Source organism: Papilio xuthus, unplaced genomic scaffold, assembly GCF_000836235.2.
Source record: "Papilio xuthus unplaced genomic scaffold, Pxut_1.1 DF827542.1, whole genome shotgun sequence".
Classification (NCBI taxonomy): domain Eukaryota; kingdom Metazoa; phylum Arthropoda; class Insecta; order Lepidoptera; family Papilionidae; genus Papilio; species Papilio xuthus.
Window position 1 is genome coordinate 989,856 of NW_013531107.1, and position 14,247 is coordinate 1,004,102.

At 35.0% G+C, this 14,247-nt stretch overlaps 1 protein-coding gene across 1 annotated transcript in view; it reads left to right on the forward strand.

The window, feature by feature from the left end:
* Window positions 1-13,837, forward strand: part of LOC106119188 (uncharacterized) — a 35,653-nt gene extending 21,816 nt beyond the window's left edge. Inside the window, exons 2-5 of the mRNA XM_013314092.1 lie at window positions 4,376-4,446; window positions 10,802-11,134; window positions 11,556-11,750; window positions 11,902-13,837. Coding sequence (XP_013169546.1) covers window positions 10,811-11,134; window positions 11,556-11,750; window positions 11,902-13,011 — 1,629 coding nt within the window. The 5' untranslated portion in view covers window positions 4,376-4,446; window positions 10,802-10,810 and the 3' untranslated portion in view covers window positions 13,012-13,837. The remainder of the gene's footprint in view (window positions 1-4,375; window positions 4,447-10,801; window positions 11,135-11,555; window positions 11,751-11,901) is intronic.
* The last annotated feature ends 410 nt before the right edge of the window (window positions 13,838-14,247 follow it).

Consider the following 14,247-nt stretch of genomic DNA (forward strand, 5'->3'; position numbering starts at 1 on the left):
TCGTAAGATTTTATAATTATGGTAATTTTCTAGTATTATGAGAATCGAGTTGATTAAATTTAAAACTATTTTTTTTATTCTAAAAGTTGCGTTTTTTTTTCTTTTATGTTAAATTGCCTAACTATTCAGCCACCACGCTATGTGGGTTTTCATCCTGACGTTATCATACGAATATGGTTTTGTTAGATTTACTGGCACATTTAAAAAAAAAAAGAAGATATTAACGTATTCATAAACAAAATCTCAATTTATTCGTATTTGTATCACAACAATATATTTATGGAATGACAGAAAAGAAATAAATAACACGATAGACCAAACACACTATAAGGTCCTTGCACACGCTTGTTTAGTTTTACCGGCGCAGATTTGCACACAATGTTTAGAAACATATGGCGACCACGTTGTGTGTCACGCTTCGTGCTCTACGATAATACTGTTATTACACACAAATACCTATCCCAAATGTCATACATTTTAATTTTAATACTAGCTGTCACCCGCAACTCCGTCCGCGCGGAATTAAAAAAAATATAATAAGTACTCTATGTGTTCTTCCAGATTATGTTCTACATGTGTGCCAAATTTCATCAAAATCCGTTGATCCAGAAACACTTTCAAACAAACATACATCCATCCATTCATCTAGTCTTTCCCATTTATGATATTAGTAAGAACTAAGATAACCTGTGATTTTCGTTGCGTATTTAAGATTTATAAACTTCAACCCAAAATATAATTATTGTTTTTTTAATTACATATTTAGAGTTAACATTTCTGGTTAACACTGCCAATTTGCGTGACTGCCGTAGTAAACGTATAGTTTAATCAATACCAATTTAATAAAGATTAAAGATTTGATTGTTCGTTTGTAATGAATAGACTCAAAAACTACTGAGTCGATTTGAAAAATTCTTTTACTAATATGAACCTACACTATACCCGGGTGACATAGGTTTTTTTTTTAATTTCGCGCGGAAGATGTTGTAGGCAAAAGCTCGTGTTTTATAACTTCAACAAATTAACCTAATAGGTGCAATCAAAGGTAGCGGTGAATGAATCTTCATACATGCACGTTGTGTACACACATTAAGTAATTGGCATTATGCATTCTGTCAATTACTAATTTACCACTGATATAATTATTAACACAAACCAGACTATTCAAATATTTATAGATATGTTTATATAATATTAATTCATCATAACTGAATAAACGTAGATGGATTTTTATAATATGTATTTCAATAAAAGTAAATTGTGTCTATAACTACATATAGACTTTAGATACGTCCTATTAAGTCAAAACAATTATTCGAGTCACTGATACTCAATAATTTTTACTAAAGTGAACCTTTTGGAAGTTCGAAAACCGTTCTTTTCCAATTTTTTAACAATATATCTTTTAAAAATGTGTTTCCCTTTTATGATATCATGTGATCACATTTTAATAATGACGTTATTTATTATAAAGAAGTAAAATCAGAAAGTACGCGCAGCAAACGTTAACTCGCACTGGTTTCGCAGCCGTGGTACAAACATGGTAAAACGGAACTTTATATGTAGACCCGCGGTGCCTCCACACAAGGGCAGCAACAACCATTTAAGTACAATTATAACGTCATATAAATATCATTGTTACACATACTGTTATTGATTTTATACGTCTCACTAAATAATTACCACGGTTATCTTTGAAATATCCATTTATAGGAAGACACGACTGAATTTAACCAATATTTGGTATGTGATAAATGTCTTGTATTGCTCTATGATGCTAGATTATGAATAATAAATGGGTTCTCGATTTGGAGACTTGATTATAACGATAGTTGAATAGCATTGTTCCAGAAATTATCTCGATTCATCGTTATATATTGTGTGCAATGAATACCTGGCTGACTGTAGTCAGATTCTCGGGAGCCGGTCGCCCGAGACGTCCAATGTTTATCGTCCATACAGACCAATATTGACATTCTCTTTGTCTACAAACTGACGGCTAATCTCTTTGTAGTGGAATCTCTTTTGTGTTTTGTTATACATCGCTATTTATGGCTTTCTGATTTTTACTTCAGCCCTTATACAATCATTGTTATCTCGAAAGTAAACGTGACTAGGCAGTTTTTGTCGAGCTTTATAAAATGTAATTAAAATAATTAAAATAATAATCTGCTTTAAGGTACGAGTATAAGGTTTTGACGGTTTTAATACCAACTCAAAGAATAAATGTGTTTGGACGTATGACTAACCTCCATATCGGATCATAAATAAAATATTAAATCTATCATTTTAAATAATTTTCAAACGGATACATATTATGCTCATTTTTATATACATACTTTACCCAAGTTAGAAAAGACTAATGTAACTAGCGAAGTAATTTACGATATTGCGTTTCGTCTGGCGAGTGATTACGGAAAGCCCTTTTTCCCACCTCTTCCTCCCTTAACTTTGCCGTACCTATATCTTTATCTATTAAAAGCCCGACAATTCAAATTATTTTCTGACGTCCGAGTGTAGATACAGTTGGTCTCTGAACATCACGATAACCACGCTTGTTGCGTTCCATAAACTTTCTCTTTTACACATAAAAGTACAAACATCGGTGAAATAAATAGTTGTCTAATTATCGATCTTATACCTATCGGAAAATTTACTTCTCTAGCACTGGCTGGTTTGGGCCAACGTGTGGGCTCGGTCGGTCCACTTTCATGGTTTGTGTGCCATCGCGACGCATCCACAATGTTGCACCGCCACATTCTGCGAGCCTCACATCACAGATATTACTAGAAAGCGCTCCCTATGAATTATGTCTGTGGGACATCAGACAGGAACTATGAGAGGCCAGTTTCAAATTAAAATTTTCGCCATGTGTCTAAATCAACGTAGAGTACGAACCGTCTACCGTCTCAACCATGTAATTTAAAATAACGAATCTAACTAATTTCATGTACTAGAAATGGTAAATATTTAAAAAGATCATACCAAAAACTTGAACGATATTTACTTTTAATCATAGTATTTTGTAATGTTCCAGAAAATTTTTGGTTACGAAATTTAATTAAAGTCAGTATAAATAGTAAAACAATTTGAATCATCTTATATCCATTCTCGACTATTTGAATAACAAACTCGAGTTGCCTTTTACTAAATCAAGTCAGTTGTTGGTTGTATATGGTTTTGCTCAAATATGCTCCCAGAACTTTCTTAATTTAGGTACAGTAAAACTTTAAATCGTCTCCCGAATGATATTTGTTTTAAATCAGAATATATAAATTAAATTACATCGCCCTTGGTTGAGTAAACTTTTGCTCAATGTTATTGTATAAATTCTATTTGTGAATACTTTTAAAACTAGTTTTTAGAACAACATCATCATCAACAAGTCGCCACAAACATTTAAATCGAAGTGTTTTGTGCTAGATATTTTCGATAATCGTTTAATTGACAGTTGAACTCTAGTGGTTTTTGGTCAAATAAACAATAATTACCAGTTTTTATAATTAAGATAAGAGAGTGTCGGTGGCTCAGTGGTCAAGCACTTGACTTGCAATCTGCAGGTCCTGGGTTCGAATCCCGCCATGTACCAATGTGTTTTTCCATTTCCGATTTACATATGTACATTAATCCGACGTTCTTACGGTGAAGGAAAACATCGTGATGCAACCTGCACATATCTGAGAAGAAATTCAAAGATATGTGTGAAGTCAACCAACCCGCACTTGGCCAGCGTGGTTGACTATGGCCTAATCACCCTTAACTTAGGGTAGGTTCCGAGCCCCTCGGTGGGGACGTATAGTGAGCTGATGATGATGATGATGATAATTAAGATATATGTTTATGGTCCTTGAAATACGTTATTTCTAAGCCCATAGAAAAACGTAGGACCTCCTTGGATCCGACTACTTAGGCCAGTATTATAGCGGCCTACTTCCTATTTGTTTATATCAACTATAAGACGAATGGACAATTCTCACAACAAAGAGACTACACCAATAAGTGCTGCTAGTCTTTGACTTCGTAAATCCTAAAATTGGTCCACTGGCTAACTCATGTCTATTATAGGTAATTTTATGAATAGCCACTTTTGCAAGTGCGCATAAAACCATCCACAAAATTAGACACGCGATTCTGCAACTATACAAATTGCTATGATTTAATATAACCAAAGTATAACAATCACGATTTTCCTTAAATATAATTATTTTTAGACTAGTGATGTTAACTATAAGTGTATTATGTATTAATGTAATTAGTGACAGAAAGTAAATTGATTAATTCAATAGATGTGACTAAATCAAAAAGTAGTTATCTATTAAATATCTTAACTGATAATTGGACTATTTCAATTAATATTCTTGTTTCCTGGTTACAGGTCTGGGCCGGGCGACTGCCGACGCCCGTTATAATGTGACCGGCGCACGACAACGCGCGTCTCTCCTCAAGGTAAGCCTATCACTTGCATGTTAATATTTACGCACAAACGAACATTATAATGTACACAACAAATCAGAGCCAGTGCTTATACGCTTAATACTTATAGAAAGAATAAATTTGAATAAAAGTAAGGATGTTTCTTTAGTTCATTTTTTTAAAATTTGTTCATTCATTTAAAAAAAAATATCCAACGTAACGTATCTTATACAAGGTCACAAAATTCCATAACATGTTCTTTTTGGTTATGGTACTTCCCCAGTCAATTTAAAAAATTTTTTCACTGTTAGATTTTTTACGACGTGACGATGTTGCGAGAAAACTGCTACTTTTTTATAAACATATGAAGCTATTAGTATAAACTCAACAGTAACGTAATCTAAAGAGATATTATCTAGACATATCAAGTTAATTATCCTTGACCTTAGTATTTGACTCAAATTTATAACTACACATGCAATGTTGTTAAAATTTAGATCAAACATTAAATCAAATTAATTTACTTGTTAAGAAAATAGATTAAAAAATAAACAACTTGTGGTATACCTACTTATAAATGCATACTTATTGATCGATGGATTTTATCACTCGTTTATTCGACTTTAATTATTATTATTAAACAGATTCACAGCATTTACTTTTAAATTATTATATTAATGAAATCAAATTGGCTTATAAAAACAAACATTTATAAATATATACACGAAAAACCTATGGAAATAAATTCATAATGCGAACTCTTACCGCGTTCGTCGAAACCAGACGTCCCCAGACGTGCTGAAAATTTTCACGGCCTTTCGAGTGTAACGACACCAGACCAAACCAAAATATGTACCAGTGAAATTATCGAACAAGCATTGAGATAAATTCGTCGCTAAAACAAGTCCGATCAGGTAACCTTTAAAGGTCTGATTGTTCGCGCTTGCCACTGGGCGCGCCGCGCGTGGCCCTGAAGCCGCGGTCAACGAAATCTCTCACTTGTATTATGTATAACATACTATTTCAATCATATTGTAACCAATGCACCTGCACTATCTTACTTCTTACTATTATTATAAATGCGAATGTTTAGATCGATGAATGGATGTTTGTTTGATAGTATCTCCAGAACGGCTGAACGGATCTCAATGAAATTTGGCATACACGTAGAACATAGTCAGGAAGAACACATATGCTACTATTTATGATTTTTTTAATTCTACGCTGAGGGAATCGCGGGCAAAAGCTAGTTTTATATAATTTGTGTTTACTCTAGCAGAAACCTTTGCTTTTGAGCATAAGCTACTCACTATGACATACTTTACGATCATGACATGGAAGCTAGTGAGATACCAATTAATTTTTGATGAAATATGTTAAACAAATGTCGCAATATCTGTAATTTAGTTTCCAAAAATTTAAATTTGGTATTGTGAATCAACAGTGTGAAATTTAATGTTATTAACAGACAAATTACTTATAGTTACCACGCCCAATTTGTTAAGAAGTTATAGAAATTTTCACATTTAACAAGGATAGAAAGCTGCAAAGTGTGTCTTCGATGTAGACAAACAAATGTTTATACAACGTCACACAATGCTAAATAACCGAAGTGAAAAAAAAATTGTTTGATACTTTATCAATCGAATCGTTATTAGTGATGACCGTGACGACCGAAAAGAAAAGATGTCTCTACACATGTTTCACTCTATAGGGTCACAATATTTCCTATCATTTGAGGACAATCATCTTAACTTTATGAATTCTAGCTGATTCCACGTAGCGCACGTAAAATGCGTATCGTATTTTTGTCTGATTGACACGAAGGCTATGTTTCTTGTCGATATATTTTAATAGTAAAAGTAAATGATTGCTCAGAAACATCGCACTAAGCTAAAATGTTGTAGCTGTGCTGACTTAATGGATATCGGAGACGACATATAGAAATTGACATTCCGTTTACCATTCCTTTCGTATTCAAAAATAGCGAAAAGGGGAGAAGGTCTAGAATTTGTTTACCAGTCTCAACCTCATCAGATGCGATCGTTTACGTTGACTCTTGTAATTTTATCCTAAAAGTTATAAAAGCTTGGTGAATATAGTCTCCAGTCAGTAGGTCGGCCGTCGCTTAGCAATCAGTGGCACACTTACCCAAGCGAGTGACAAAACGTGCAGCTGTGGGGAACCAAATCATTATTGTTAATATTAATAACATACAAAGCGGTCGAACCAGATCAAAAACCAGTACAAACTTAACAAACGCGGCAAACTTAGTAACATGTTTAAAGATTTAATTAAACTTAATAAAAACTTGTATAATGAAAGTCTTGACCGTGCACCAAATAAAGTTTCTTTATAGCCACTTTATTTTAATACAAATACTTTATCTTTTTATCAATACCCGATAAACGAATTGACGTTAATTAATGCCAGGTGTTTTTAAGAACGGCAATACCTACTGACGACCAATTCATTCTCGTCTAGGCTTTTCACTAACAGACATAATTTGATATAGGTCGACAACATTGGAGACATTAAATTTTTAGTTTGCATCTTTAGGATTAAAACGAATGATATTTAAACATAACCAACGCTTGCTATATTTATAGTAGGCATTATCTTTAACACTAACGAACTGGTATTGCCAGACATCACTTGCATATCTTTATAATATTTCCCAAGACTGACAACAGCAATGAGTCATGTAGAAAGCAAAACCAACATTCTTTTTGAATTATATTCTGTCGGAAACATATAAAGTATACCTTATTAATTTTATATTTTACAATATAACGTCATAGTTCTTATATGAGTTTTAAGAGAAATTATCGGCAATTGTTTACACACGCGTGAATTCATCACAAATTGTAAACATGCTAAGAGTATTGTTAGCTTCCTATGACCATGAATGTATAAATGCACTGCCAATTTGCTTTGCCAATCTAATAATGAATTATTTTGGTTACTCAAAATATTACAATTACATAATAACATTAAAAATTACTATCACTAACAGACTACTAAACAAAACACAATATACACAACATTTCTAACACATAACTCTATGACTAACATTCAACCAGATGCAAACAAACTGCAATAGAGAGGAAAGCTGTTATCTATGACACAAATTTAATAAACAACAACCCTAATAGCCACTTTGAACATGTTGTAAAGAAAAACAATTCTATGGTAAATCGTCTATGACAAAATTCTTAACAAAGCGGTCGTCTACCATCTGTATAGACAAATACATCACTACAAATAGTTCCCAGAGTTACCTCAGTATGTCAATAAACGATGTCCTGAGCTAGACACGAGCCTCGCACGGTAGTTACCTAATATGCAAATCTGCCCGACATCGTGCCTGTCCAGTTAGCGGACAACACTTTCTCAACGCGGACGCTTTATTTCCATACAATAGCAATAGGCTTTTTTACCTCCGATGCCAGCAATACACGAACGACACACCTACTCTAAGGACATGTAAAATCATAATCACTACTGGCAACAATAAACTTGGAGTGGTATCAACTCACGAACTTTTAACTGTACTTTACCTTACATTCTATGCTTGACACAATGTAATAGCCATTTATCTAACAGCCAAGTATGAAAAACAATCCGCATGACACTAAAAACGTTTATTTAGGCAAAAGTTATAATTTGAAAGCGATACTACAAACTTTGAATCGATTTCTTGGTAATCAGATAATAAAAGATGTAAAAATAGGCATTTAGTTATATGACTACTCTGGATACTCTTACGTATAAACTTTTTTTTTGAGAACGAGTCACCCCACGTATTCATTATCACATCCCACCTGCAGCCGGGGTGCCGGCGACGGAGCCCGACCGTGACTGTAGAAAGTTGGGAATGCACGATCCCCTACTTGCTCAACGTGTCGATTCACGCATTCGTATTAATTAAACGAAATAGATACGCATCTTGGATATGTATGCACTAAAAGTCGGTGCTGCTGCCAGCTGTAGACTCAATTAACGAAGCCCTTATCATTGCTTTGATGAAGATTCAAGCTGCACACCGTGGCGCCGAATATTCTCAGAAGCACTCGACGCGGCTCGAGTTGAAAGCTATATTTGTGTGCAACCCTGCGCTCGCACCTCTGTTCCGCGACTGTCGTCTCGCTCACGCATGCATGTCAAGGTAGGGTTCAACATTCGAGGATTTAGTACGCGCCGATAATAATACGTCGAAACGGAACATTCGAAGCGGTGTCTTGTGGATTTGTTTTATATGAACGTGAACGATTTCATTAGGTCAGATTCTAATCGAACATGAGAACCGTAATAAATGATCAAGTTTACGATAAACATCGATTGTTCTCTGATCATTCCTATTTGATTAAGTTGCTTACCTTTTAATAAAGACGTATTAAGCAAGCCTTAAAATTGCCGAAAGCTTCCGCGTGCGTGTTCGCATCGGCTCGGCGACGGCGGCTGGAGATCATTGCCAGATGCCGAAGATAGACCGCGACTCGCGACGGGGTCAACAGCCACTGCCCTTGTTTTGCAAACTAAAATATTTACGTGATCATACAATAGCCACCAACGCCGCCTCGCTCATGACTAGGTTCAAGGGAACGAACAATGTTGACAGGCGGACATATTGTTATTACACAATGAGCCATGTCGTAACATACTTACAATCATCGCGACTGTATTACCGTTCAACAATAACCGGCATACAGCCTGACCCCAAAACATCGTGCAACAAAAAAGTTTTGCGCGTGTCTTATTTTTACCAATACAATAGAAGACACATAAAGGAGTCTACATACAATATCACCACATTAAAATACAGGTAATTCCAGCCAAAAAAATTTCACACTTTCATCATATTTTACAAAAATTATTTTTATATTATACAAATATATAGATAATATTACAATCACGCTGTATAAATCATAACTTTAGCGCGTTGGCTGCTTTCACTTTCGTAGTATTAAGAAGACTTCAAGGTCAGGTTTACCTTCTAGTGTTATGGTAAATAAATACATTTAAATTTTATTACTTATAATAAAATAGTCAATGATAATTCTTTTATGCCACAACTAAAAAATTTGGTAGTCAGATTTATTGTTTTTTTTTTCATAACGCATACTCTTTGGGCTATTAGTTACTAAAAAACATTTTCAACCAGCTGGTCAATCACGTGTGACGAGTACGTTTAATGTAACAAAACAACAATCAATAACCAATGCAGAAATCATGTAACTATTGCCTGTATTCCTTTTTTGAAAGTGCAATTACTTAACCATTCTTTCGCCAACGTAAGTAGGCGTCGTTGAATTCAAATCAGCGATGCATAGAAATTGAAAGTAGATGTAATAACGGTCTACATATCAAAAACGCACTCCTTCCCTTACGATTACATACGCGGTGGCTTCGGATGAATGAGCTATTGAGCTAATGGATAAGGCCGAACCTTGATCTAATTGACAGTGACAATTCTAGATCATAGTCAATCTATCACCTATCTCCTTGAAAACATGCAGAGTATTTTGCAAATATTAAGATTTATTGATTTATAGATTCATCTATGTATAATTCCACCCTGGTAATCTTAAACAGTATACTTGAAAACTTCTAAGCTAAATTAATAAAAGATTTTACATTGTTGTAAATGTGAGAAAATTAAAACGTAATAATTTTAATTCAGTCTTAATTAACACAGACCAGAAAAAAATGTTACGCAAACTTAATAAAAACTAAGTCAAAATTCCGTGATTACGAAACTAAAACGAAATTTAAATAAAATTTTCAGAATAAGCCATAGAGAATAGAAATATTATTATCAGGGTATTGATTTTATTTGTAAACATTAAATTACCAGCTGTTTTTCTCCCTCCATCACGTATCTGTCGCACGGAGTTCACATCTGCATTATCACTTCCGTAGTTTATATCTATAATAAAGTTTCCACTTTGTTTGCAACACATGTTAGGTTAATATTGCACGCACATCCATACACAAATAAATTTACATACAAAAAGTCAAAAAGCACTGTTTCAACCACAATTATGTTCTCGTATATAACAAAGGTATTTAGAAAAACATTAACCGCATAGTATAATGTCAAACGTATATTAATTAAGTACATATCTAATTTTATACATTATTAGTTAGAATCTTTTTGAACGAATGGCGCGCTTTCGTTACTAAGTCAAGTGTCAGATCGATTAGTGAAGGGACATAAACATCGATATTTTAATAAGGCTAGTGTTGCGCTGATACACCGGCACAATGTCGGATTTTCTTCCTAACACTACCTACTATATTCACGAACAAACTTGCCGACAGTTATCAATATTATTATATACAGAATTATAAAACTGACGCTTTAACTTTTTTTTTTATTTGTCAGGTGTTTGCGATGTGGTACACGTGGACCGTGTTACTGCTGGTGTCCTGTGCGCTGGTCGCGGCGGAGGGTCAAGCGGAGGCCGCAGCGGGGGCGCAATCCGAAGCCCCGGTGACGGCGACGCCCGGGCCCACCGCGACGCCCCGCGCGCCGCCTCGCACACCACCCCGCACGCTTGACCGGCAAGCTGCCGAACTCGCATGGCGCTCCTGGCTGCAGAGTCCTGAGAGCGGGAACCCCAATGCTCCAGCCAGACGGATTACGACCAAGTCCTTATTCATCACGCCACTCGTCTGCCCCAAAGGACAACGACTCGATCGGAACGGCTGTGTTCAGGTAATTGCTGTTTCTATTACGGTATTTACAAGTTACTATACCATCGTAATTTAATATCATGTATAAATGAAGTTCTAATTGTGTCTTATCCGTCTTCTAATAAATATTATTGTATAGATTCTAGCAAATATAAATACTATTGTCAAGAATTCAAAATATACGGCAACAATCAGCAATCAACCGCTGACCAGTTATTCCACTTAGTCTGCAATATATGGAAATCAAGTTGTAAAGATAGTAAACGGATTGGAATCGTTTTGTTAACTGAGTACGCTAATTAACGATTTCTTACAATGGGGGCCTACATTCAATAATGTTAGTGTTTCTTCTAAGAGCTGCATCCCTTCATTTATACTAGTTTCATTTCAGACATACGCAAAATATAATATTATTGTTAAATATTACTCAATCTTTTTTACAGGTGGTGACAGTCGACAAAGATGAACACGAGCGCATCTTACTTGAACATTTAAATGCGTTGTTCACTTCGGCGCCTGGCGGCAGCGATGTGCAGTACGACTACGGTGACGAAGAACCGGGGCCCCTGCAGCTATCTATACCCATCGGTTATGATGCACAAGCAGCTCCTCTGCAATCTCAAGATCAAGGCGACACGGTAAACGCTTTAAATACCCTATTAAGACCAGAACAGTTTATATTTTCCACACGCCAAACAATTAAGTTTCCTTTAAGAAACCATTTGTCGACATACACAAGTCTATGACTTAAGAAAAACATTAACATATTCATTATATTTTTGTTTTCAGGGGCAGGACCTCAACTACGTGAAAGTCGACAAAAAAGGCGATAATACTCAAACAAACGACGCCAGCATTGAGGCTGAATTAGAACTGCTGAAACTCCAGCAAGGTCATAACAATACCACTGGCACGAAAGGCAGCCACGTTGTAAGCCAAAACGCACTGACCAATTTCTTAGCCTACCACGAAAAACCAAAGCGTGACAGTCCCATGATCAATTCTAGTGAAATAGAATCTTTGAATTCGACGGACGTCGGACAAAAGGAAGAAGTTTTTGGACATGTAGCAGTTGATCCCGTATTATACGATACTTCTTATCAAAATCAACAATCGCCAACAGAGCATGAAATGGAATATTCTAGTGAATCAACATCGACGGATAGCCCATTAAATGCGACCAATGGTACAAGAATCGAAAGCAGCTTGACAGTCTCGCCAAAACAAACAGACACGCCACAATTGAAGAAGGAAAATGATAATTCTAAATTAAACCCAGAACATGATTACTCCGACATCGGCGAAGCGATAAAGATAATAAGCAGATTCGCTGAAGTTACTACTGATGACAATTTCGCTAAAGATAAAAGCAATTCGTCGAAAGAAGAAGCTAGCAGCATTTTGGGCACACGTACGAAGCTTCAATATCGACGGAACAAACCTAAGCCGGCAGAACATGTGGAAGATACAGCGGTCAAGACTTTAGACCAGATGTCGGGTGACGAAAAACTTCAAAGAAACCCAACGAAGAATCTATACTTCAGATATTCTTGGCCAAACCATTTACGCTCACCACCGTCTGACTATCCTTTTAAAAATGTACAAGACTACTGGCCTGGACAGCGCCGTGTTGGTGGAGTGTACGCAATGCACGAGAATCCACGGAGACATCACCACACTTATCCCCATAATTATTTCCGGCCACGTTCGTATCCTTACACAGATTACTCACAACTGTACCCGCGGCTGCGTGAAAACTACTCCGGTCCTCATCGGTACCCACACAGAGTGTCGCGTCACGAGGCTAGTCCGATAAGACCCCACACCAATGATCGAGAACTGTACACCTTACTCGGTCTCAGACATTGGTTCAGCGGCGAAGGCACCTCCAAGAGATAGTTCCCTTACCTAACATCGTAGATAAAATTGACGTTACCCGACGACATATAATGGAAGCTATGGGAAAATGTTTAACTCAAATATTAACTCTCAAATAATAAACAATTGCATTTAAAATTAATATTTGTTAACAATTATCAATTTAGAAACTTCGTGTCGTCTTCTTCGTCCATAGCTTTCAATATATTAGCTTATTTATTTCAAAGCCAAATATTACAGTCATAGTTAATTATTTTCTTAGCTGTATAAGTTCTTGTAAATACTCTTCATATTAAGTCGTTTAATTGCAACTAAAAATTAAATTGTTCTGATAGTATTATCGTTGTTTTGTATTATGTAAATTGTTGTATCAATAATTATTTAATTTATGTCTATTTTAACGATGTATATTTTTCTCGCTTTTTATATTTGTTGTTGTGAATTAGTCGAATGTACCTAATGCAAAAATATTTTATCGTATCTAGTTGTCGTACAAATATAACCGGCGCTGGCTTGCCACAGATAGTAATCTAAATGATTATTATTATTAAGTAGGTACTTAATGCGCATTCACACGGGCGCTTTTTAACAACTAACGCTTTAAAATTCTTGTTCCTTTCGCCCAGTGCTGAAAACGCAACATTGCGCGATACAAAAGCGTACGTATAAAAAAGCGCCCGTGCGAATGAGGGCTTACTGTAGATAGAGCCGTGGAAGCATATTTTTTTTTTACTTTTTTCAGTGTAGATATAGATAGTTTTGTCTTCGATAAATTGAATTTTCAATTAATTAATATATATTTAGAATCATTTTAACCCACCTACCAGAATGTCTAGTATGGAAACTTTCTCGATGCAAGATATTTATTTTAATTTTTTGTATGAAAACTTTTCGAATTTTACTTTAGATAATAAATAATCTTGCCAAATCTTATTTCAATGCATATAAACTTAATTATTACATTATATGCAACATGATAGTTGCTATATCTTGTCTTTTATACTATGCAAAATTTATGCGGTGTTTTAAAAATAAAATTCTAAATAAATAACTGAATAACTACCCATATAATGATCCCACCAAAGTTTAGTTTAAGTCTTTAGTTTCTTATTACAATAAAATTATTTAATACTAATATATAAGATATATTTGTAAGTGAATATTTTCAGAGTATTTCTTAAAATATAGTATTTAAATTCATACTAAATAAAATTACTTAATTGTTTGCAGAAATAAAACTAATATTTGAATATAATA